Below are 27,323 nucleotides of genomic sequence, written 5' to 3'. Positions count from 1 at the left end.
TCTGAACTGATACGTAATGCGTAAGCGTTATCGTGTACGTCTTACTTGTTCAACAATTTAATAATATTTGCTACGAATGAGCAATTTCGTTTACCGAATACAGGTATCGTACCGAATGAACATAATATCACTTGTTTTTATGTTTTCGGTTTTCTTATTTTCAATGGTACCTGTTAGTATTCGGTACACAGTTTCACTTCAGCTCCATACCCGTACCGATACTGTACCGATTTCATTTCTAATATTCGCTTCCATTTGATTGATTTTGTGAGTTTCTGGTTTTAGTGTTCATATGATTATGAATTATTGTTTAATCCAAATTGTTTTAAGTGTTACTTGTACATCAAGTTAATAATATTTGCTTTCAATCTACGAATTTCGTGGTTGTAGAGTTCATATGATTTATAAATATATGATATGATATATTGATGCGTAATCGAACGTGTTAATTTTATATCAATATGATACAATTTGTTTTTACACGCGGATTTGGTCGGTATCAGGTTGTAGGTTTCATACACGTGATTTTAATTACAAATATATGATTATATAAATAATAAATATGATGTAATATATATATCGATTTAGTGGGTTGATATTTGATTAATTTCAGGTTGGAGAAGATATGGCAACTAAGGATGGTCGTACGGTCAATGACGCCATTGATGGACTGAAGAAGCTTCTCAGGTAAATAATAAAAAATAATAATAATTATTACTTTTATCTTACGAGATAACGGGATCGGAACCGTCCTTTTTAGGAATTTCACGCGCTTTGAATTTATTGCTATAATTAATATCAACAGTTACTCGAGATCTCATATTGATAAAAGGTTTGAAATGAGTTGAGCTTTAAAAGTCACTCGAGATCTCAGACCGATAAAAAGCATGAAATAAGTCAAGCTTTTTGAGCTCGAGCCAAACGAAACCTCAAATAAAGCTTGTTTGGCTATCGATCTCGGGCTCTAGTCCGCTTGTTGAGCTTAACTAGCCTTGTGTATTTTTTAAGTTTTATGTCTTTTGAACTTTAATGTATTAATATTAATAATAAAAAGAATATATATATATATATATATATATATATATATATATATGGGGAAATATAAAATAAAAACCCACTTGAGTTGTGAAAACCCTATGTAACATCGTTTTTTTTTTGTTTTTTTTTGTTATACACGTAATATATGTTGTAACATTTATACAAAACATCGAAAACTAAAAAAAAATTTGCTATTTTTTAACATTTTTTTACTAGTTTTTATATATGTTTTCAGGAGAGAGAGAAAGTTATATTTATGTTTACATTTTTTATTAAGTGGACCACAAGATTTAAACTTTATTAAAAACATCTGGTTAAGAATGAGTTTCTAGAGTTTTCACAATTCAAGTGGATTTTCATTTTAACCTTAGCCATATATATATAGATTAGTTACTTAATTAATAAGCTGAGTCCGAGCTTAAAGAAACAACTCATAAGCTGAGCTCGAGCTCTTGTAAGTTAAAACAAGTAGAGCTCGGGATCAACTCGTTGACGCTGCTACCCCAAACGTAGAAGTGTGTATGGAAACCCAAAAAAGCATACGTAACCGATAAACATAAATAACCAAACCTAAAGTTTAGTTTTATATTTTAGTGAAAACCAAAATTATGGTTTGGTTTCGATTTTGCTTGTAACAAAAACTGAAATACCCAAACCTGACATATTGACTTTTTATATTTATTTTAAACTTTTAAGTACTTTATAATATTTTAATATATAGTTTTACTGAAGTATAATTTATTAATTTTAACTAAAAAAAGTTAGGTTGAAATACATTATTTTCTGACAACCTTTTTCCTCGTCTCAAGAATTTCAAGCCGAAATGAAAAAAATAAAAATACGAAAAAACCTAATGGTTTTCAAAAACTCAAAAACTAACATTCGATTGTTGGTTCGGTTTTAGCCCAAAACCAAACAAAATCGGCCCATGCCCACCGCCAAACTTAATCACCATTGACACTAAGATTTGACAATTTTGCAGCGAGAAAGATGACCTTCTAGCCGTGGCCGCCGCAAAGATCAAAGAGCTCACCGTGGAGTTGGGGGCCAAAGATGCCAATGAGTTTAACCCGGAGAAGAGGATCCGAGAGGGGTTTGCTCGGTTCAAAAAAGAGAAATTCGAGTATGTTTATTCACACTATTTATTTACCTTTTTCTAGTACTGAAATAAATAATTTATGTCCTTTTTCTGAACATAATGTCCACACCATTTTATATGTTGGGCTGTCTGTACTGCCACTTTTATTTGGAACACATGGTTTTGGTTCCATTTTGGCATTTTGTCACTACCCTTAAACTTAAATTCATGGGAAAATTTTAAAAATGATAAAAAAAGGAGAGAAAATCCCAAAGCAAACCTTTTTTTTTTTCAAGATTTCATAAAAGTTTCTCCAAATCCGTCAGCTTAGACGACTTTTAAACGAAAACCGTCGGCTCAGATAACGTTACGAAACCCGTCGTTTTTGAAATTCGAGTTTCTGAACCCGTTGTTTTTGAATAAAACAACGGGTTTTCAATAACGACGGGTTTTGAAAAGGTTGGTCGAATAGACGGGTTTCGTAAAAGTCATCTAAGCCGACGGTTTTTGTTCAAAAGTCGTCTGAGCTGACAGAATTGAAGGGACTTTTATAGAATCTTAAAAAAAAAAGAGTGCTATTTTGAGATTCTCTCTTATCTTTTGGGTCATTTTGGGAATTGCGTTCTTACGTTTTTATAAAAAGTGTAGTCAATATCATGATTTTTCTTCATGAATATTATTTTTCCGGGATCTTGAAATCGACTTTTAAATAAAAACATAAAAAGTTGATATGCTATTAATTTTGAAAAGAATGCATAAATCTAATTATTAAGAGCCATTTTTAATAATGTTTATGATTGTAAAGATATATTTATTTTTATAGTATACAATTATACATGGACGTCTTTTACTTAATTTTAAAATTAAAAAAAAACGAATAAACAATATGATACATAAAACGGTTACATAACATACACTTTTCAACATACAAGTGTTATTGCTATTGTTAATCTTAGCTAATTAAGTTTGTACTTAACATGTTCACTGTAATAAATTCTTTGTATATCTTACTAAATATATTATGGACTAAATTGTATGTGGTTTGACCTTTTATGTTTCTTTTTTCTTTTGTGCAGAACAAATCCCACTTTGTATGGTGAGCTGGCCAAAGTCCAAAAGCCCAAGGTAAACCTTCTTTCTATGTCATATTTAACCAATGAATGCATTATCTATATTACATTATTTAATATACTTTTAATACCATACTTAACAGTAAATTATATTACTTGTAAAATTTTAAACTGTGTACACTTTAATTGACATGCAACTATCTTTTCATAAACTGTGTTTATATAGCACTTATATTTTATGACAAAAATATATAATTAAATGATGTAAATAAGTATAATGCAACTATGCAAGTTTCTAATCATGCTTTTAGTTTTTATAGACAATTAATTTCTTGCTTTTACTATAACACAGTTTTTGGTGTTTGCCTGCTCGGATTCTCGAGTTTGTCTATCACACATCCTGGATTTCCAACCCGGTGAAGCCTTTGTGGTGAGAAATATCGCCAACATGGTTCCTCCTTATGATACGGTATTAATTCAAACTCTTACGAGTAAATCTGACAACCGTGACTCATTCGTCACGAAAGGAGTTGATTTAAATAATTTTCATTAACATCAATTCAAATTATAAAAAACGAGTCACTTTTATATATCTGTTAAGTTAAAATGGATCCAAATGGGCGAGCGTAAGCGTTATCAGTTATCACTTTATAATACATTTATAACAAGCACAAAAAAATATCAAAAGTTGACTTTATGTAATGCATTGAAAGTACAAGTAGATGCTTTGAATATCAATAATCAATGTAGTTCAATAATTGTTGGATTCCTTATTGCTTTGTTGACTCATCAAAGTCAAAACTCACTTTGTGTAGATAAAGCACTCTGGAGCTGGAGCAGCCATTGAATATGCAGTGTTGCACCTAAAGGTGAATATTAAAACTTTTTGTGGTTCCATAATTCAACTTATATCTACTTGTAGTACTAAACATAGTGAATATTATTAAAGAGTAACAATTTTAGTACTAGTTTTTTAAATACATTTCATTTTTCTAACAGCAAAATTATTAAAATTTAGGACTGCAAATGAGTTGAGTTCTGACGAAACATGAGTTCGGCTCGTTTAATTTAAAAGAGCTTGAATTGAACTAGTTTTATTTAGTTATCTTTTATGTATAGCATTTTAGGACCGTAAATGAGTTGAGTTCTGACTAAGCACGAGTCCGGCTCGTTTAACTTAAAAGAGCTTGAATTGAACTAGTTTTATTTAGTTATCTTTTATGTATGGCATTTTAGGACTGTAAATGTGTTGAGTTCTGACTAAACACGAATTCGGCTCGTTTAACTTAAAAGAGCTTGAATTGAACTAGTTTTATTTAGTTATCTTTTATGTATAGCATTTTAAGAGTTCTGACTAAACACGAGTTCGGCTCGTTTAATTTAAAAGAACTCAAATTGAAGTGTTGAACTAGTTTTACTTAGTTATCTTTTATGTATAGCATTTAATATTTGTTAGTTGTGTTAATATTGTCTTTTCAGGTGGAGAATATTGTAGTTATTGGACACAGTTGTTGTGGTGGAATTAAAGGACTCATGAACATCCCTGATGATGGAACCACTGCTAGGTAAATAAATTATTTGATATGTCATTTAGTATAAGAATAACACAACATATTAATAACACAAATATAATCTGTGACCCATATGCATTGTTTTGTCTTATGAGGATTGCATGATGGCTGAAAATCATTTACTACTAATTAAATTTTTAATATTGTTTAATTAAAAATATTTGAAAATTAACTAGAAAAACCACTCTGGTTTCAGTATTCTTTCTGTGCTGTAAGTTATTATTATTATTATTATTATTATTATTATTATTATTATTATTATTTTTATATGTAGTTCTTACAGTTGTTTATTTAAAATTGGTTGTATGTTAACAAATATGTTTCGGATTTTAAACGATCAGTGATTTCATTGAGCAATGGGTTAAAATCGGTTTGCCCGCTAAGAGCAAGGTGAAAGCAGACTGCAGCGATTTAGAGAACTCAGATCTGCATACCAAGTGTGAGAAGGTATGTTTAAAGGGTTTATTAACATTTTTTAGACTATAACCGGAATAAAATTAACGAGTGATGTATTCGTACACTATCTATCATTACTAAGATAGAAAGTTATGATAAAATTTTGGGCCAAAACGTTAACTACGATTTGGTAAACAAACCAAACTGGTGGGGTTGACTGGATCAACTGGACGGACCAGTATTAACAGTTTGACAAGTTTATTGGTTAGGTTTCGATGGGTTTTTTTATCGTTAGTTTGGATTAAAATATTAAAATGACAAAAAAGGTCAATATAATACATATACATATCCACATATTAGAGTTAGTTAAATAAAATAAATAAATAGGACGGTCAAACGACTGTAACCAAGTTTCAAAACGTGGTACTAGACATTAAATCGTTAACCCGTCAAAACTGAACCGTGAACCGTGTAATCTCTAACTGACTTAAACACCCAAACCTCATTAACTACTCTTTTTCTTGTCGTTTTTCCAATTTGAACCGTTCTTAATTAAATACATACTGAATTAATCCGTTTTATTTTAACCTAAGGTTATGTGTTTATGCAATAAATACAGGAAGCAGTGAATGTATCTTTGGGGAACCTATTAACATATCCATTTGTGAGAGAAGCTTTGGCCAACAAAAAGCTATCAATTAAGGGAGCACATTATGATTTTGTGAATGGGACTTTTGACCTTTGGAATCTTGACTTTGGCATCACACCATCTCTACTTTAACGTGTCAAACCGAGTTAGGCAGGGGCGGACCCACATAGGTCCGATCTGGGTCCCGGGACACCGATGTTTTTTAAAAATTACTTAGAGACGGTATATTAAATTTTGTAAGGACCCCATAAAAATTAATACTTGGAACCCATACTATTAAGATTGAACTGGTACAGTGGAAAGTCCCTTGTTTTACTTGTGAGAGGTTGTAGGTTTAAGCCCCACCATACTCCTTTTTTGTTGTTTTTTTAATATCCTAGTCTTAGTTATTCAATTTGGGTATTTGTGCTTTTTGTTAGTTTCTCTCATATAGTCATTATCACCATGCAACATATATAATGTTAACATGGATTTTGCATATTCTTTTATTATTTACCTTGTGTATGTATATTATAATTAATCATTTATTTGTGTTAGAGTTATTTTTCATGTTTTGGTCAATTATATCAATCAATCAATCATACCCAGTAAAATCCCACCGACAGCAAAGCTATAAGTAGGGTCTGGGGAGGGTGGGATGTAGGCACACCGTACCTCTATCCAAAGGAATAAAGAGGTGGCTTCCAGAGAGACCCTCGGCTATGAATTAAAAGTGTATGTTTCATCTAGTTTGTAATTTATGTAAGACCATATATATAGATTATGTTCATGTTTTTCGGGTATGAATTAAAAGTGTATGTTTCATCTAGTTTGTAATTTAGATTCTTTCTACTTACTCGTTTCCAATGACACCATAGTTCCGTGTTTTATTGTGTTCCTCGCCTCGACCCGACCCGAATAACGACCGACCCGAAAAATTTTGTAAACCGGAAAAATTGGGACCCCATTGACAAAAAATCCTGGGTCCGCCACTGGAGTTAGGGTTTGTGAGAGTGATCTTACTCTCCATCAACATAACTAGCTTCACATCTATACAATAACTATGCAAATATTAATATCCTATAATTGTGCTTTAAAAGTCTTTAATTTAGTTTTGGAGTTTATCAAAAGTTGTAAAGTTTTTGGTATGCATTATATATGTATAATATATGTTTTGAGTTTCGATTATCTGTCTTTTTATTTCATATAGTTTTGGTCTATGTGTAACATCTCGTGTTTTGATAAGACTGACATATGACGGAATCAAAAGAGACAATGATGAAAGCAAACATGTCTAAAATAGTAAAACTTGTATCAAACGTTAAATATATTAAACATGGTTTTTAGTCGCGTGTAATGATACTCTCGCGTGCATTCTTACATAATATATGCTTGTAACAAACATGTGTTAACTACAAGTGACATTGGTATTCATGGCCTAGTTTTAGTAACTTTTAGGTTAAACCGTCAGCCAAATTTGTTTTAAAACTCTTTAAAACCAAAGCGAGAATGCTTTGTAATTGAAAGCATTACTTTGAAAGTGTAACGACCGGCTTTTGTAAATACTAGTATCATGTTCATGGTCGCTCGATTTTTGTCTAAATTGAAAACACATCAATCGATCCAGACAACCGTAGTTTTTTAGTTAGACCTTGAAACAAACTTGACGTCTAGTTTAGGCAGTTTCATCGGGTTTAACCGACGCATGAACACCTCTAATTAGGAATATATTTAACATATAATTGTTTTTTGCTGAAATATAATTTATAGTAGGGGCAACTTCATAGAATAGTAACCAACTTTCAAAAGAGTTCCAATTAGGTCACTTAACTTTATAAAGTGTTCCAATTAGGTCACTCAACTTTCGTGTTTGATTAAATTAAAAGTTTTAACATGTTTTTAGCCAATTTTTTTTCTATTTCACATAGGAAATCTTTTTATCTTTTTTTTGAAGTTGACGTTGAGTGGCGACGTGAATTTTATTTTTTATTTTTAAATTTTAATATAATTAACGTTTTTTTAAAATTTTTAAATTTAACCACATATATTGCAAATTCCGACACCCACATCTTATCATCCATTTCTTTCTTGACGTACACAAAAATCAGTGAGACTTGATTTGAATATTTAGTGACCCGATTTGAAGAAAATATACATCAGTGACCTAATTGGAACACTTTTGAAAGTTGGTTACTATTCTATGAGATTTTCCCTTTATAGTATGACCTCTTTTTATCATTAACTTTCTATTATTACATTTAAACTCCCACATGATAATCCAAGTGTTAAACAGAATGGTATGGATAATTGAATATTATAAACTAAACAAAAATGAGTATATTTGGTTTCATAATATTTTGGCTAAGTAAATATTTGAAGAGTAAAAGAGCATTAATAATGAGACTCGGACCCTCAACTGTTTGCAGAGAAACACATATTCACATATCTTGATATCGATAGGTTACATATCATACTTTGATAGTCTTGATATAGAGTTGTTTTTCATGTAAAGGAAACCGATTATCTTGATTGCTTCCATAATTCCATGAATCAAGACGTCTTCGTAATTAAATATATTATTGTTTCGAGTTTCCTAATACACCAACAAGCCACAAGAAGGATATCATGCATCACTTCTTTCTCTTTTCGTCACATGCAATACTTTTATCTAGCTCAAAAATATTCTTAACATAATTTAGCTACAACTAAACTAGTTAGTAATATTAATTTTATTGAAAAAAACTTAAAATAATATTCCATTTTCATTTGTCCCAATGAAGGAATGCGGCCGGTCTTTTGATCCAATGATATGAGAGCTATGGTTAAGATTATGATCTTATGATCCTAGATTCGAAACCTGACACAAAGGTGTATTCTCATAATGGTGGGCTTCCTCTACAAAGATGTTTCTAAATAAGTTAGGTCTGAATCGTCAAAATAGGTATAAACAGTTGACATCCAGTCTTAGAAAGACTCAATCAGATAATTCTAAGTAATGTTCTTTTTTTTTAATAAAAAAATACATGAATAAACAACTAAATAACTACGGATCCGAATTGGGGCCACCGTGTGTTTAGGGTTGTTCACGAGCCAAGCCGAACGAAGGCTTGCTTGTTTCTTGGCTCGTTTACAATCGAACCGTAAGGCTAAAATTCAAACTGAGCCACATTTTTCGATCGAACATAGACGATTTTCGATCATTATTTATTTCCTTTTCACTTTAAAAGTTTTGATAAGAAACAAGTCTGAATGTTGTAAATAATATATTTTGTAAACAAATTAGTAGTTTTCAGACAAACGTGTAATAGATTGTAAATTTTCATAAGAAATATATTTAAACTGAGATACAATGAACATGTAAACAAACTTCTGGTATTATGAAAGCTTGAAACGAATAAATAAAACTATAAAATTAATGGAATTAGGAAAATTTTAAAGTGTATAAAAAGTTGTATACTTATATTTATGTGTGCTGTCTATATATTTATATATTTGCTCATATCTAATTATATATAAAATAAATAAAAAATTCGAGCCAAACCAAACCAACAGAGCGGCTTGTTTACAATAGAGCGAAAAACCGAGCGAGCATTTTTCAAGTAATCTCCGAACGAGCGAGTTCGAGCAGCCCTACGTGTGTTACGCCAGATAGTTCTGCTTTTGTGATGCCATCACGACTGTCAAGTGACGATTAGCGATATAATTTTTCAGAGGAACGTCCAAGTCAAACTTTAAAGTTAACGTTAACATGATTAAGACAACATATTCCAACAACAATAAAAAAGTCTTACGGATCCGAATAGGGGATCCGGATTCGTTTACCCTTACTATAAAAACCCAACACTACATCAATTTCAGATCTTCACTTTTTCTCGATCGTACCGATAATCCTTTGTACTCGTAAACTCAGGTCAGTCAGTCAATTTATAATTTATATTAATTATTATTATTTTACTCGCCAATTTGTTAATTGCACGATCGAACAGATTCTGATCTACGAGACTAGAGTTATGATTATGCATTTAATTATCTGATCAAAATCGTACGGAATTGCCGATTAATCGTATAATTTGAGTTATATACGTTAGATGATTGCTTTAGAGTTTAGATTCAATCCGCTTGTTGAATTGAATTAGAATTGGATAATTTGGAAAGTTAGGTTTGATTTGAGCTTCATGCATGTATTTGTGTATTTGATTGTGGATCAATTGTTGTACAATATGCCTAGGGGTGGAGCCGAGCCAGCCGAGCAGCTCGGCTCGTTTTAATTTAAGAGAGCTCGATCTCAGCTCGTTTAGAGTTTCATTTTTAAAGCTCGAGCTCGTTTATTGTTTATTAATTATTTTATTTATATATATTTATAATGATTTGCATATATATATGTTTACAAATTTTATATATTTTTGTAACATATATTATCTATATATTATATTATATTAATATAAAACTTTTATATATTAAAACTTGTGTAGGCTCGCGAGCTGGCTTGAGCCGTTTACTAAATTATTTAATGTGATTGAGTTATGTAAGTCTGAAGAATGCTTGAGATTCAAGGTGCTTGTTGGATTGTGCTAAAATTGGAAAATTAGGTTTGGTTTTAACTTCATGCATGTATTGGTGTATTTGATTGTGGATCGATTATTAAATGCCTTGGGGTGGAGCCGAGCCGCTTGTTTAGAGTTGCATATTATAAATATAAATATATAATATATATAAATAATATATATCATAAAATTATAAATATATATATATTTATAACTTTATAATATATGTTATTTATATATATTATATTAGATTGTATTATATTATATTAATATAAAACTTGTATACATAAAAAACTTGTGTAGGTTCACGAGCTGGATCGAGCTTGTTTATTAAATGATCTAATGTGAGTTATATAAGTCAGAAGAGTGCTTTAGATTAAAGCTGCTTGTTGAGTTGTTTTATAATTCGAAAATTAGGTTTAGTTTTAACTCCATGCATGTATTTGTGTATTTGATTGTGGGTCGATCTTTATTACCTTATTTGCCAATTGTTGTTATTCGTATCATGAAAAATTCAACATTTTTTTTGTTTATAAAGATATTTGTTGAATTAGGGTTCTGATCTCGTGTAATTTGAGTTATATACGCTAGAAGAATGCTTAGGATTCAAGGTGCCTGTTGAATTGTTTTAAAATTAGTTTGATTTGAACTTCACGCATGTATATGCATATTTTCTTTTGGATCGATTGCTGCGTACATATACGCCTAAATTTGTCAACTGTGATTATTCTGATCATGAGAAAGTCGATTAGTTTTATTCATAAAGATACTGTCTGTTATAATCTTATTGTTGATGATGACCATCATGCATTTATACACCTAGAAAAACTGCCTCTAGTTTTAGACTGGTGAGCAAACTTTGGTTCTGTTTTTACCCATAACCAAAAATGATTACCGAATCAGTTCGGATCAGTTAATAGAGCGGTTATTAACATAATGAAATGGAGGTATAAAAGCTAGAATATTTGCCATTTCTTATTCAGATCATGAAAAAGACGCTAGTTTAATTTATGAAAGAAGTCGCCTGTTTTAATCTTATTACTGATGATCATTATACATGCATACACAATGTTACATTTAAATTAGAAAAAAAAACTAGTTGTAGGTGTAGTTTATGCATGCATCTAGGGGTGTTTAAATTCTGTTAAACCGACGGAACCGCCCAAAATTGAAGCAAGTGGGCCAGTTTGAATAGGATGTGGTTCTCGGTTCTGTTTTGAGGGTTTGGAATCTGGAACTAGCTGCTAACATTTATTATTGTTAAGAGTTTAGCGTTATGAATATGTACTATATCATGAACTGCTTTTGGAAAAAATAAGAAAGCGGTCGAGCCAACGCACCCAATGAGTTTGGTTATTTCGTTTTTCCGAAATCTTAATTAGCAATTCAGTTCAAAATGTTTACCAAAACTGTCTGAGCCGGACTGTGAACACTCCTAGGCGTATCGATACATCTTTAAATTAATGATTCTTTGTTTGATAGCCAATCATCTTTATTACCCTCTTACACAACTAAGCATCTAGTTAAGGAAAATATCTTAATTTTAGACTGTTATAGTATCAAACAATCAATATTCATAGATGATTGCGTATCTGTGTATCATACACAATATCGCATTCAAAATTTGGAATTTTTTTTTTGTAGTTTAAGCCGATGCATATATCTTTGTTTGGCAGCCAAATACACTTTTTTATAAAGTCTTACACAGTCTAAACAACAAAACTTTAGGTTGTTAGTGCTAAATCTTATACTGACCGAGCCTTGAAACGGTGTGTTTTTCATAAGTATATCATTGGATTCGACGTGTAGATATGATAATTATATAAATCTGGTGACTTTTCTAACTAATTTTATTGTTTGGAAAATATTATTTTAGGGTTTGTTGGAAAATGGCTGAACAAATTAAGCAGCAACCAGCTTTCATCAAGATCAACCAACTTCGTCCCGGTGCTTTTGGTCTTAACCTAACTGTAAAAGTTGTTAGCTCAAAGGCAATAACAACACGAGGTCGCAATGGAGCTCAAGGTCGTAACATGCGTCTTGCTGAATGTTTGGTTGGTGATGAAACTGGAATTGTTGTTTTCACTGCTAGAAATGATCAAGGTATGATTTTATTTAATAAGTTTCCACAAAAAAAGATATTGTAATCAGTTATTACATTTACTTGAAAAGATTTGTAAAACTAATGTTTTAAAAGCCGGTTTTTAACTCGTATTACAACCGGTTGAACCTTCAACCGGGGTGAATAGTTACCTTGTAATTTCAAATAAACACAAATTTAATTCAAAAAAATAACCCAAAAGTATATGATTCCATAATAAAAAATAATCCAAAAGTTGATCTTTAATAAAAAAAAGTAGGGGCAACTTTATAGAATAGTAATCAAGTTTCAAGTTTGTTCCAATTAAGTCACTCATATTTTATTTTGTCTCAATTAGGTCACTCAACTTTCAATTTTGTCTCAATTAAGTCACTCAACTTTCAATGTGTCTCAATTAGGTCACTCAACTTTCAATTTTTTCTCAATTAGGTCACTCAACTTTCAATAAATGTTCTAATACTATATTTTTTTACCTTCATATTATGTGTTTATAAATTACTTAAACGTCATTAAAGCCAAATTTTTTTATTTTTTGTCGGTAAATGCATCACTTACGATAATATAGTAGTCGTCCCTCTCGTTTTACAACACAAATTGAAATTTAAGTTACCTAATTGAGACAAATTGAAAGTTGAGTGACCTGATTGGGACAAAACAAAATATGAGTGACTTAATTGGTACAAACTTGAAACTTGGTTACTATTCTATAGTGTTTTCCCAAAAAAGTAATACAAAAGCACTCGATTTTCAAAAAATAATTCAAAAGTTTACTCGTTTCAATGTTAATCGTTAGGTTAAAAGTAAACTTTTAAAAATATGGGTCGCAAAATATAAAAAATCTATTGGGCTTAAAACCCTGTTTGTCGGTTTTAACCGGTATTTTAGAAAAAACCGCCGGTTTGATGTTCTAGCAGACCACCCAAAAATACCAGTCTGATATGCGAAACCCGGTATTACCTGTTCAACCGGCTGGCACAAACCGGCTTTTAAAACTCCGTGTAAAACTACCTCCATATTTATAGAATGTAATAAAACTCAAGTATGTAACACTACCTCCATATTTATAGAATGTAATAAAACTCACAAAAGTATGTAAATTCTCAGTTGACGCGATGAAGGAGGGTAGCACTGTAATTTTGCGAAATGCAAAAATCGACATGTACAGAGGGTCAATGAGACTTGCGGTTGACAAATGGGGTCGTGTTGAAGTTACCGAACCTGCTGATTTTTCTGTTAAGGAAGAAAATAATTTGTCACTTATCGAGTTTGAGCTTATTACCGTTGAAGAGTGAGAAATTACCGTTTTGCCCTTGTGTTCGCCCTGGAGTCTAAACATATGTGCCCGTGTTATGGGGCGGTTTATTTACAGCTTTTAATTTAGAGTCTGTTAGTAGTACTGAAAAGTGTTTGTTTTGGATAATTATGAAATGAGAAGTAGCCTTTTGAGACCATATAAGTTGAAAGTTATTGATGTTTATTTATTACCATTTGTTTTTTATTTGCTCTTTAAGCATGATTTTACATGATTAAAATCTGATTACAATCTCTCTTTTTGGATAATTTTTACCCGTGATAAGAAAGTGTGAGGCGCTTCGAGGGGTTTAGGTCTGGAAAGCGAAGGCGAGAGCGACATGTACACGAGGCGTTGCTCGATATACATCCCAATAAGCTTTATGTAGTATGTACAACCAAAAGTTGCATATTTTTCGTCTCTTTTACGTGTGAGCCTTTTAATCAATTTCGAGCCTCCTTCAGACCTTATATTTGACCAATTTCGACCTTTGTCTAAAGGCTTTGAGATGATTTTACGAGGTTTTGAGGTTTTTAAAACTAAGGGTCTCGTGAGTTTTTCGGTAAAAGATTTTGATGTTTAGCCAACAAAACTGCATATGATCAATATTAATTTGAGTAAATAAATTTCATTTAATTTGCTTAATTTAATGTGATTAGGGATAGCTAACAGACAAAATAAAAGAGTGGAGATTGAGATGGTTTGGATATGTGAAGAGAAGACACGCAACGAATCCCGTTAGATCCGTAGAAAACATTACTATAGAGGGAAGGAGGGGTAGAGGCCGACCTAAATTGACTTGGGATGAGAGGATTAGACATGATTTGCTAGACCTAAATCTCTCTGAGGACATGGTTGAGGATAAAAATTTTTAGAGACGTAGAATTAAGGTTATTGACTTTTAAGGAGAAAGTAACACCCTAGGTGCTTCTATTTACTTAATTTTGGTCACACGATATTATGTTATTCTCTTTTCATATTTATTGCGTAGTCTCTTTCTTGTATTTTATTCTTAGTATTTCAATATATCTATATATTATTATTATCACTACTATTAAGTGCTACTATTAACCAGCTGGGCTAGCCCAGTTGGCCAGGCAAAGGATGGGAAGACACGGGGAGACCCGGGCTCGATCCCTGATGCTGACCGGATTTCCCCTAATGGATAAAACTTGTGCCTTCAGGCGGGGTGAGCGGAGGTTTTACCGGGAATGCCAAATGATCCTTAGGTTCCAGCGTGGGTCCCGATAATGTCAACATAGTCTGGACCGAGGGTGATGGGGCCACGAATGCTGTCGTGTTATCACTTAACTGAGAAAGTCGCCGTTCAAAACAAAATGCTACTATTAATTATATTATTATTGAACTTTGATTACCTGTTAATTTTTACATACATGTGACTTTTAGAACTGAATGTCTCTCTGGAAGCCACCTCTTTATTCTATTGGATAGGGGTAAGGTGTGCCTACATCCCACCCTCCCCAGACCCTACTTATAGCTTTGCTATTGGTGGGATTGTTACCGGGTATGATTGATATTGATAATGTGATACTTGTTTTAATTTAATTTAAACAATGTGCTTTAAGATGAAAAATAGTTGTCACGTTTAGTCAAATAGACTTGGTAGAACTAGAAAGGGCTCTATAGTGATGTCAAGGTTTATGGGGTTTTATGTTAAAGTGGTTGGATATTTAAAAAAACACATGCACACAAAAGAGGGCTTGCGCCTGGTACCCGTCCTCGGCGAAAGGGCTAAAGCCCCTATGTTGTGTTGTTGGGGGCGCTAAAGTATGAGTTGGTATGTGGGATGTTGTCGGGTTAATTCCCACAACACATGGCCTAAGATTGTTTCAATAAATGACTTGAATTGATAGAGCGGCTGGTTTGATAATCAGATATCCGGTTTTCAAGATATTCCAATTAGTGAATTGAATTGACAGAGCATTCGGTTTTACAATCGAAAAGATTTTCTTTCAAATCATTAACTATAACAATTAGCATAATGGAATTTGTTTTACACACAGAAAATAGTTATTAAATATATTATAAAAAGAAACGTTATAGGTTGTATATGCATAACGTAATATCTAATTCTGATCGACGACTTCTTGTCCACTTCTATCATGACAAAAAATGAAAATGTTGATTTGTATTCAAAAATATTTTATTTTTGTTAATCTTGAATAGTATTTAGTTGACATAAAATCAAAGAATGGCTATCATTTGACAATTATTTATTGTTTTTTAATCGTTCACTAATTTTTTTATATTCTTTTTTGTTATTTTTCACGTTTGTAAAATAAATACAAAAAGCCCATTATAGTTTGCAAGGATGTTTAATTTTGGACAAGATGATGATGATGATGATGATGATTATTATTATCAGCAGCAGCAGCAGAAAATAATTGGAAAGAATCGATGCTAGCATAGTTGCATTCATCATTTGAAGATGGTCAATTTTTAAGACTGGATTGACCCGAGGAACCGGTGAACACATGTTCATCGAATAGTATAGATTTCAAAACATTTTTTCGACAAAAGAAAAAGACAATTCTATATAAACAAAAGTCATTAGATAGTAGCAAGTAGCAACCTTAATCAACGCACACCAAATCACTTTAGGCGTTTTATGATGAGAGGTCAATCAAGCTCATCAAACAACACATTTTTTTTCATACGATCTAACATTCTTTTTTTGTTAAATAAAACAAAATAAGTAACATGCAGTCAAATAGGGATGAGATCAATAATTCAATATCGTATTGTTACCGTACCGAAAGCTAGTGAAACCATATACTGAATACCGCATTGATTGAAAATACCGAGACCAAAAACACGAATAACGAGTACCAGTTCCATTGAAAATACGGTACCGGTACCGTAATCGGTATCTTACTCGGTATTCTCAATCAGTATCGGTACTTGTTTTTCATGTTTTTGGTTTCGGTATTTTCTATCGGCACAGTAACCGGTATATGATTTTACTCGTTTTCAGTATCAATATTTTTCAATACAATACCTATCTCATCCCTAATTAGAATTACCGAATATCGTACCTATCAATACTTGTTCAATTGAAAATACCGAAATCGAAAACATGAAAAGCAAGTTATCAAAACTTCAGGGTTACTTTTGTTTATATATTCAAACGTCCAAATAACCCCAAACGACATCGTTTAAGCCACTCTACCCGCCCAAATTGAATAACAAAGAAGTCAACAATAAATAATCTCATGACACAAAGAAACGCTCCATAATACGCTCCCATAACAAAACCCCTAAATTCATTCAAATTCTGCTCAACTAATCTCCGTAAATCCATCACAATATTTCAATTAAACACCTGATTACCGTTCGATCATCATCCTGTTCAATACCCTGTTCTCAGTTTTCCTGAATTTGTTCCCAGTTTTGCGAATTTTGATAACTGAATTCGAACACATAAACCCTAATTCCTACAAATTCTGTTCGTAAATCGTTACACTACTTCAATTGAACAAGTAATTCTTGTTCGATCATCATCTTGTTCAATACCCTGTTCCTAATTTTGCGAATTTTGAAAGCTGAAATTAAACCCAAAAACCCTAGTTTCTTTCAAAATTGTTCAAGAATCACAATAAATCGATCACAAAACTTCAATTATACATCTGGGTCTTGTCTGATTAACATCTTGTTCAATACCCTGTTCTCAATTTTGCTAATTTTGAAAGCTGAAATTAGACCCAAAAACCCTAATTTCTTTTAAAATTTGTTCAAGAATCACTGAAAATTGATCACAAGAGTTCAATTAAACATCCGGGTCGTGTTCGATTAACATCTTGTTCAATACCCTGTTCTTAATTTTGCGAATTTTGAAAACTGAATTTGAACTCAAAAACCCTAAATTCTGTCAAATTCTGTTCATAAATCACTACAAATTCTTCAATTAAGAAACTGGGTTTTGTTTAATCAAGACCAATTTTAGTTTCCTGTTCTCAATTTTGCAAATTTTAAAACTTGAAAAAAAATCGAAAAATTAATGTAATGGCGAAATTGACACCCGGGTCGCTGTTGAAGCTGCTAGATGGAATGAATTCAGGTGTAAAACCCACAAGTGAACACAGGAATACACTTTTACAAGTTACCGATATAATGCCGGTCGATCTTGATGAGAAAGACCTCTGGCCGAAACAGGGGTTTTGCGTTAAAGTTTCGGACTCGTCTCATTCGGTTTATGTTACTTTACCTGCTAATCTTGTTCTCAGCAATCAAATCCAGCTTGGACAGTTTGTGTTTGTGGAAAAATTAGAGTTCGGTTCGCCTGTTCCGGTGGCCAAAGGAGTGAAACCGGTCCCCGGCCGCCAACTGTTCGTTGGAATGCCTGAGCCATTACTCGGGTTTAGTGGAAAGCCAGAGATTGTTAATAAAAAGGTAGTCGAGAATCTTGATCGTGTATCGAGTTTGAAACCAAAATTTTGTACTCTGAAAAGGGGTTCTTGGGTTACATCTCGAAAGGAACACATTGTTTGTGCGTCGTCTTTGAATTTGAATTCAAACGCAAAGTTGTCGGGTGCTAGACGAAGTTCTTGGGTTATAGGACTGAAAAGCGGACATGGGATATGTGAAAAATCAACTCATTTTGATCAATGTACATCTTTGATTAATAAGAATTTGAATTTAAAAACGAAGGTATCGGGTTCTAGAAGAAGTTCTTGGGTCACAGGACCGAAAAGAGAACATGGGATTTGTGGATCATCAACGCCTATTGATCATTGTACGCCTACGAAAAAGTGTTGTTCGGTTATTACTGAAAGTCCTTCTAATTCAGTTGTAGGTACACAACGTCTCTCTTTAGTAGGATCGGATTTGCCATTCAAAAGGGGGGTTGCAGTGCAACTTGTTGTCTGCTTACCGGCCTCTCTATTGTAATTGGATTCTTTTGTGAATAAAGTGAAAAAAAAAGTTTTATTTAAGTTTAAATCTTGACATGCCTAATTCTGGTTGTACATGTGTTATGTGTATGTTTTTTTATATATATTAATGGCAAATTTTAAGATTTAGTAAAAAAATTTCACATTTTTTGCCATTTTTAACAGCCTACTTTACTATTTATCACTGTCTTTAGCAGCCAACCTTATTTTGATTTTATTGGTAAATTATTGATGTTTCAGCCTAGGCCTGTAAACGAACCGAACGAACACGAATGAGGACATGTTCGTGTTCGTTTGTTTAACTTTAAGCGAACGCGAACAATTAGTCGAACACATATTTTGTGTTCGTGTTCGTTTGTTTAAATTCTAAATGAACAGTTCATGAACATAACGGAACAAAAATAAACAAACGTATATGAACAAATGTAAATGAACACAAACAAACATACTTAAATGAACAAATATAAATAAAAACATTAAGTAGCTGACTTTTCAAAATAATATTTAATTATTTTCTATTAATATGTAAACGAACATAAATAAACGGACATAAATGAACATAAATAAACGAACTTCACGAACATAAATGAACGAACGAAACATGTGTTCATGTTCGTTTGTTTAATTTATCGAACACAAACTTTTTGTTCATGTTCGTTCGTTTATTAAATAAACGAACATAAACAAACTTCCTGCCAAACGGTTCACGAACAGTTCACTGAACGTTCAGTTCGTTTACAGGCCTATGTTTCACTAGTTGATGTTATGACACTCGCTACAACGATGTCACATATGCAAAGAAAAAAAATTGCTATAAAATAATTAATAAATGACAAATAAGTCGCCATGTCACGTTTACATGTACACGAAATCTTGAGTAAGATGTCATATCTACAGTTTTTGAAAATGATCAAAAAACGCTTTAATACGCTTATCAAATTCACCAGCGAGATATGAAAGCTTGATCATGAAAATATGTTCAGATAGTTAAGTTTCTTAAGTGATCATTTTTTATATAATTTGCAGAACAAATAAGTGTCACACCACCAAGTTCGCAGAGCACACGAGTCCTGTCGTCTACTCCTCATTCATCTCCGAAAACCAGTTTGTCATTTAACTTGCCACAAAAGCTTAGCTTACTGGGAAAGGTAACTTCAAGTTTCTTTTGTGTTTTATATAAATTTTATTATTTTTTTATAAATTTTATTTTTTTTGTTTTGTGTTTTTTTATATAACTTCAAGTTTCTTTTTTTTTTATAAATTTTATTATTTTTTTGTGTTTTGTCGTCTACTCCTATGAATGAATGAATATTGATGATGCATTATAGGAAGCCGTACAACGACAAGAAAGAGCGCAGAAAATTGCCCATCAGTCACTTAGAAACGCCTCAGCAACCGAAACTCTTGTTTGGTCTCTCAAGTATGATTATTTGATCCTAGTATTTGTTATGTACATTTAGGCCCGTTTGCTAATTTATTAAATTTGATTGAAAAACCATTGTGTATGTTTAATTAATGCAACCTTTTAAATCACTTTATTATAATATTTACTTTTTTATATAACGCGTTAGTTATTTATTAAACGCCTAAAAAGTGTTCATAAAAACTTAAATCCATTTTCTGAAAAATAAGATTATTATTCAACAAAACAGATTTTGTAAAATATTGTTTGGTGCATTTACTTATTTATAAAACTAAAAAAGAGCCGACAAAAACATGCTAACAGAGTAACAAGTCGGGTTGCTTGTTTTTGTTAGCAACCCGACCTGTTAGCACATTTTTGTTGGCTCTTTTTAAGTTTTATAAATATGTAATGCACCAAACACGATTATAAAATCTGTTTTGTTAAATGATAATCTTATTTTAATAAAATGGATTTAAGTTTTTAAAAACACTTTTTAGGCTTTTAATAAATAACTAACGCGTTATATAGAAGGTAAATCCTACAATAAAGTGATTTAAAAGGTTGTGTTCATTAAATACATTTAATGAACACAACCTTTTAAATCACTTTATTATTATAATGTTTACCTTCTAAATAACGCGTTAGTTATTTATTAAACGCCTAAAACGTGTTTTTAAAAACTGAAATCCATTTTATGAAAACAAGATTATTATTTAACAAAACAGATTTTGTAATATTGTTTCATGCATTACTTATTTATAAAACTAAAAAAGAGCCGGAAAAAACGTGCTAGCGGGTCGGGTTGGGTCGGGTCGCTCGTCTTGCAGCATCTAACATTTTATTTAAATTGCAGGACTTTATCTGCTTTGACCAAGTCAGGTAACCCGGACGACCCAACCAATTGTTTTGAGCAGTTTCTTGACTTCCATAACCAAATCGTTCAAGCGATAACCAACATGATGTCACTTAAAGCAGCAACCAAAACAACCAACAAAGAGTTAAAAGACACTCAGATCTTGCATGACACCATGAGAAAATACCCATTACACACAAGTCAACAAAAGTCAACGGTCATCGGAAAAAAGTCAACGTCACCCGGTAGCTTGACCGATACGATAAAACTCGGGAAGCAGATTGAGAAAGAGGCTGGAAACTGGTTCATGGAGTTCTTGGAAAAGGCAATGGAAAAGGGTATGAAAAGTCAAAGTCAAAGTCAGATGGTACAAAAGTGTCTCGGTTAGTTTTGAAAATGGTTGTGAATTGGGTTGAAGCCGAACAATGTGATTCTAGCAAGAGGCCGGTGCATCCGAAAGCCGTAGATATTGCCAGGAAATTAAGGATCAAGTTAAGGACTTGATGAATATATGTGTACACATTGATTGATTGTTTTTACATATTATGATGTTTGATACAATAACCGAAAAAAGTGATGGTTTTTGAGGCAAAATGTTACTTGCTGATTTAACCTTTTTTTTATATGTTTTTTGTTCGTCGGACTACATATTATATATTTTCTCTAATGAATGTTGGCCAACTGGTTTTTGAGCTCTGAACTGCTTGCGAGCTACTCAAGATCAAATCGAAAAAAGCTCGAAATGAGTTAAGTCTTATCGATCCCGACCTCAAATAAAGCTCGTTTAGTTATCGAGTTTGAGCTCGAACCTTAACGATCCTAGTATATTTTAAAACTTCAACATTTTTTAGCCTTTGCATATTAATTTAACTGAGCTCGAGCCGAGCTTTGGCGCGTTGAGGTTTTTTCAAAATGTAAAAAAATAGTTAAATATGTATTAACTTAATTTATAAATAATAAACAAACCAAGCTTGAGCTGAAGTGTAAGTCAATACGAGTCGAGCTTTTATCTACTCGAGCGTGGCTATACCCCTATTTATGAAGAAGCAGAATGCCATCAACAATCTCAAACTAAAATAAATAAAACAAAAAAAAAATGTTTAAGAAATTAATGAATATTTGTGTACAATGATTCTTTCACATTTGCTTTTTGATACAATAACTGAATAAAATGATGCTTTATACAATGCAAAAGGTTATTAGCGGCATTAATTTGTTTATTATTTTTATGTTTATTGTCTATTTGACTGCATTATTACTTTTGAGTAGGGCTGCAAACGAGACAAGCTGCTAGCTAGCTACTCGAGATTGAATCGATAAAAATCTTGAACGACCCATACCTTATTGAGCCCGAGCTAAATAAGGCTCGTTTACTTATCGAGCTCTAGCTCAGGCCTTGTATGGGAAGACCATTTAGGCTTGTATAGCCTTAACGAGCCTAATGTTGTTTTATGTTTTATGTTTTTAACTTTCTTGGACTTCTAGTTCTATGTATTAATTTCACATTGCAAAGTCGAGATCTAGCCGAACTTTGGCTCGTTTAAAGAAATGTAGATGAGCTCGAGCCAAGTTTAGGTTCGTTACGGTTTCTCAAAGTGTATAAAAATAATTAAATAAGTTTTAAATTAATTAAGGCATAGGATCCTCCTACACCACCTAGGATCTTCATACACCAATTTTTTTTCTATACGGCTCGTATTGGACTATACGGTCGTATAGCACCTGAATCATGTCAGTTTGTGTCGGACCTTGTCGTTCATTGTTTGTAGTGCCTCGTATAGCCTATACGGGGGGCGTATAGAGCTATACGGTCGTATAGACAATTTTTTGAAAATTTTACGTTACGTATAGACCTATACGGGCCGTATAGGGTTATACGGCTGTATAGACAATTTTTTGGACACAATTTTAAATATTAATAAGTAATAAACGAGCCAAACTCGAGCTTTAGAAAAGAGATTGAAATGAACTGAGCTCAAGCTCTCGTAAATCAAAATGAGCCAAGCTTACGCTCGGGCTCGTCTACAACCCTATTTTTTAGACCGATATTGGTCGAGTTTTCAAAACACTGACGACGACGACGGACGGATGATGATGATAAATGTATTTATCATTTAGAAACAAGAATATTGTTGTTTAGAGTTTAAACAATATATGCTTATGAAAAATTAGAGTGACAATCTCAAACTGTTTGAATGAAACAAAAAATCAATATTAATTTAAAACAGTCTATTGCGTTTGCCGGGAGTCGAACCCGGGTCTATTGCTTGGAAGGCAATTATCCTAACCGTTGGACTACAAACGCTGCTTGTGTATTTTAAAGCTTATATTTTATATTTATGTTTTTAATTTTATTTTATATGATTATCACACATTTAAACCTAAAAGTTTTCGGTTACACTTATAAGTTATAATCCATAAATTTAAGGGATTTTTACATATTTTCCCTTTCTAAACTTTTGAAATTACATATTTCCCAAAAATACAAGTTTTTAATGCACAATGTACAATACTCTTTAAGCATGGTTTGGGGAAATATGTAAATGCCCAGTTTCTGTTTTTTTATGGGTTTGATTTTTTCGGTACATATAAAGCCGAAACCGAACCTCAAATTGGGTTTTTGAAAAAACATAAAACCAGCTCGTGGGTTTTGGGCTGGGTTCGGTTATTTCGATTACGGATCAGTTTCATGCAAACCCCTAAAAACTTTGTTTTATTGACATTTAATACGCGTATCTACACACTCTTTGTAGAATAGACGGAAAGTGCGCGTACACACTAATTTCTTCTATTTGTAACTTGTCTACAATTGGTTATTGTGTCATAGCGTGTATATATTTATTTGGAATTCTCTACTTGTTTTAATGATGATTTATGACATTGGTGCCAATGTCATTCAGTTTATTAATAAAGACTTTCATCAGTTTTAGGAAATGATAAACTAGCCAGGTTGGGAGGATCGGTTTTAATGGTTTGACAGTTTAACAGTTTAGGTTTGAATCGATATATTTAACTCAATAATTTGTATTAAAATTTTGAAATAATAAATATGGTTCAAAATTATAATACATAATTACATATTTCAAAAATTAAAAACATCTAAATTTATGGTTAAACGATCTGTTTGGTTCAACATGACAGGAGATATAATATACAATAATAATAATAATAATAATAATTAATAATTATTATTATTATTATTATTATTATTATATATTTTATTAAAAAGTAGTGTTTACATCGACATAATATCTTCACTCTCCTGTCACATAGTTTCGCCAACAAACATAATAATCTGACAATATATATATATTATTATTCACCATCACAAAAGCATCCAACCACCATGAACCACCAATTAGCACGGCGGAGTAGTAGTAGTAATAATAATAATATATTTCATTAAAAAGTAGTGTTTACATCAATATAATATCTTCTTCACTCTCCTATCACAAAGTTTCGCCCACAAACATTATAATATCAAAATATATATATTATTATTCCACCACCGAAAAAGCATCCAACCACCACGAACCACCAATTAGCACGGCGGAGCGGGGAGGCTACACTTAGCGGGTAACCCTACCGCAAGCACCGGGTCAATTCCTAAAGAAGGCAACATACTCGAGTTCCTATACGAACATAAACAGTTCATGTCAGCCCCCTCAACCACTTTGCAACACTCGGGTGTGGGGTCCACCGGGTCTGGGTTCGTCACTGGCGGCTTGCACGCCACCAAACCGTCCTCGGTCATGTTGCATATTTCAATCGCGCCAATCGCAACCGCCAACGCCAACACCAAAAACACCACAACTTGAGCCTTTGCCACCATTTTAGTATAAGTTTAATATCACTTTATGATTATTATTATTATTATTATTATTATTATTATTATTATTATTATGTTGTCACAAGTAAAATAAGTTGTATACTTAAAGGGCTTGAAGTAGGGCCCAATAAAATAAGACCCGTGAAGGAAGAATAATTTGTGTACTATTATTAAGTATTAACTATTAAGTCACGGGTTGAGTGTGGGCCGTAATTTGGGCTGATGTCAAGCCATGTGGTTTTGTGTGTGTTAAAACCAAATTGGGGCCCACCAAAGATTGTGATAAGATGACTCATGAGTCATGGGTGCGGTTAGAGGTGCACAAAATACCTGGTTTCGGACCTGACCCGGAACCGATTATTACCCGTATCCTACCCGTGGATAAGACTCGGCATAGGATTTCTCCTCAAAGTCGTACCCGTACCCGGTGAAACCGTAACCAGAAATACCCAGTCAAAACCCGATCCTACCCTACCCGAAAAAAAAAACGGAAAGCCCGGTCAAAACCCGGTTAAATACCCGACTATACCCGGAACAGATTCCTACCCAGACCCGGTTTTGACTTTTGTTGACCATACCCGGAACCGATTCCTACCCAGACCCGGTTTTGACTTTTGTTGACCATACCCGGAACCAATTCCTACCCGGTTCCAGTTCCTGAAAATACCCGGTTTGTGCACCTCTAGGTTGGGTAAGTACTAGTTTAAAACTAGGGGTGAAAACAAGCCGAGTTCAAGCTTTACTAAAGATCGTTTAGTTATCGAGCCCGAGCCCAAGCTTTAAGAAAGAAGTTATAGGTACAATTATATATGTCTTGGTGGGTTGTTTGGAAGCTTCGAAATAATTTGGTATTCTTGAAGAATCGGTCAAAAAACTCAATATTGTTTGATGATGTTATGTTTTTTTTTTCTTTTTATTGGTTCTCGAGTAGGAAAAAAAATGTAAGGTATCGTGGACAGAGTGGATTAAAATCTCATGCTTTTCATGTAGTCTTTCTTTTCTTTGTCTGTCTAGCTTATTGCTGATCAGTGCTTTATAAATTTTCGTCGTTCAAAATAAAAGAGTTATCGACTTCGAGTTCGAACCATGTATGGTAAGCTCGTTTAGGTTCGTCAAGCCTTATCGAGCCTTGTGTATTTTTAAGTTTTACCTGTTTTGGACTACTATGCATTAATTTAACACTACATAGCCGAGCTCGAGCCGCTCGCTTAAGGTACTACGATCCTGGGACGAGCTTAGACTCGTTTAAGGTTTTCCCTAAAATAGTTAAAAGTGTATATACTAATAAATAGTAAACGAGTTTAGTCCGAACTTGAAAAACAACTCACGAGCCAAATTCATAGTTAAAACAAGTGTAGTTGGGTTAAATTCCTAATGATATTCTAGGTTATATAAATAAATAAATGCTGTGGTAAAATAAGATTGCGAATGTCGTATTGTTATGATGATTTCCTATTAAAATATTAGTTATTTATAACTTTTTTAAGATAGTGCATTTATAAAAAAAATTTAAAAAATTTTAAGTTATTTTCTGGTTTTTCAGTTTATTTAAATTTTGTTAAAAGCTATAAAGACTTTAGAAAATAAAAGGGTATTGTTTATTTTAAAATTGTTGTAAAGACTATTATACAACACTTATGTATCAATTATTTATTATATAGTGTATGTCTAAGTATTGCAAAAACATATGACAATAAAAATTTAAAAGTTAGTGTAAAAGGCTGAATGTGATGCTTAAATGTTTATAAAGCAAATTATTTCGTGCAAGTAAACTTGAAATGGATGATCTTCATATGTTTGCATGTCTAGACAATTTGAATGGGAGGTGTGGAGTGTGATTCATTGATTTGTACCTAAGCAGTTAATGCGGAAAAGTATCGAATTTCGGTTAAGGACCGATATCTGAGATATTGGTTATCACGGTGATATACCGGTGGGATATCGGTATTTTAATATCATGTAAAATTCATATATATAGCAATTTAGCACTAATAATTCAATATACTCTCCTACTACTAACAAATTAACCTTTTGCAACTTGCAAAACACTAACAATCGTAGCAAGTGAGAACTGATTAAGACTTAAAACACTAACATTGAACACTAAAACTGATAATTAGGACTTAAAACATTAATATCGGAAATATCTGTCAAATATCGGCTAAATATCGGTCAATATCGCCGATATTATCGGTACCGATATTCTGACCGATATTTTAACCGATATTTTACCAAAGAACCCGTAACCGATATATCGGCGATATTGACCGCGCAGATTTGTACACAACAGAAAATATGATTCATGGCAACCAACAATTGGCAGCTTTACCCTTGTACAGTAAGAGTATAGAAGCGTACAAGAAGGTAAGGGCAAATTTGTCAAACTTCAGTTATATTGTGTTTGTGTCACCTTTTGTTAAATACAAATCCGTGTCAAATAGTATTAGAGCATCTATAACAACAAACTTTCTCAAACTGGTATATCAGCTTCACATAAGATTCTAAACTTTTCTCAAGAATCTTCATTTACCTCCCAACAAACTTCTACAAACCACATTAAAATAATATATAATATATATGTAAATAATATATACATATGTATGTGAGAT

The 27,323-nt window shown here is 32.5% G+C and overlaps 2 protein-coding genes, 1 non-coding gene and 1 pseudogene across 3 annotated transcripts; 2 read left to right on the top strand and 2 right to left on the bottom strand.

Annotated features, from left to right (window-relative positions):
- The first annotated feature begins 2,028 nt into the window (after positions 1 to 2,028).
- Positions 2,029 to 6,848, top strand: LOC143619121 (carbonic anhydrase 2-like). Its single transcript, XM_077091131.1, has 8 exons — positions 2,029 to 2,161; positions 3,193 to 3,241; positions 3,539 to 3,655; positions 4,002 to 4,055; positions 4,666 to 4,751; positions 5,099 to 5,204; positions 5,773 to 5,937; positions 6,796 to 6,848. Exons 3-7 carry the CDS (start codon positions 3,635 to 3,637, stop codon positions 5,932 to 5,934), a joined length of 429 nt encoding a protein of 142 aa, XP_076947246.1. The 5' UTR covers positions 2,029 to 2,161; positions 3,193 to 3,241; positions 3,539 to 3,634; the 3' UTR covers positions 5,935 to 5,937; positions 6,796 to 6,848.
- Positions 6,849 to 12,202: 5,354 nt separating this feature from the next.
- On the top strand, positions 12,203 to 13,921 carry LOC143619120 (uncharacterized protein At4g28440-like). Its single transcript, XM_077091130.1, has 2 exons — positions 12,203 to 12,428; positions 13,531 to 13,921. Exons 1-2 carry the CDS (start codon positions 12,215 to 12,217, stop codon positions 13,716 to 13,718), a joined length of 402 nt encoding a protein of 133 aa, XP_076947245.1. The 5' UTR covers positions 12,203 to 12,214; the 3' UTR covers positions 13,719 to 13,921.
- Positions 13,922 to 23,118: 9,197 nt separating this feature from the next.
- TRNAG-UCC (transfer RNA glycine (anticodon UCC)) lies at positions 23,119 to 23,190 on the bottom strand. The gene has a single exon. It is a non-coding gene; the product is annotated as a tRNA-Gly (tRNA).
- A 1,170-nt stretch (positions 23,191 to 24,360) lies between these two features.
- On the bottom strand, positions 24,361 to 24,726 carry LOC143619119 (putative lipid-transfer protein DIR1 pseudogene; annotated as a pseudogene).
- Between the last annotated feature and the right edge of the window lie 2,597 nt (positions 24,727 to 27,323).

Source organism: Bidens hawaiensis, unplaced genomic scaffold (genome assembly GCF_021521415.1).
Source record: "Bidens hawaiensis isolate Kalapana, Puna unplaced genomic scaffold, B.hawaiensis_p1.1 tig00002414_1, whole genome shotgun sequence".
NCBI lineage: Eukaryota > Viridiplantae > Streptophyta > Magnoliopsida > Asterales > Asteraceae > Bidens > Bidens hawaiensis.
The sequence above is the reverse complement of the archived record's forward strand: the minus strand, read 5'-3'. Positions and strand labels throughout refer to the sequence as shown.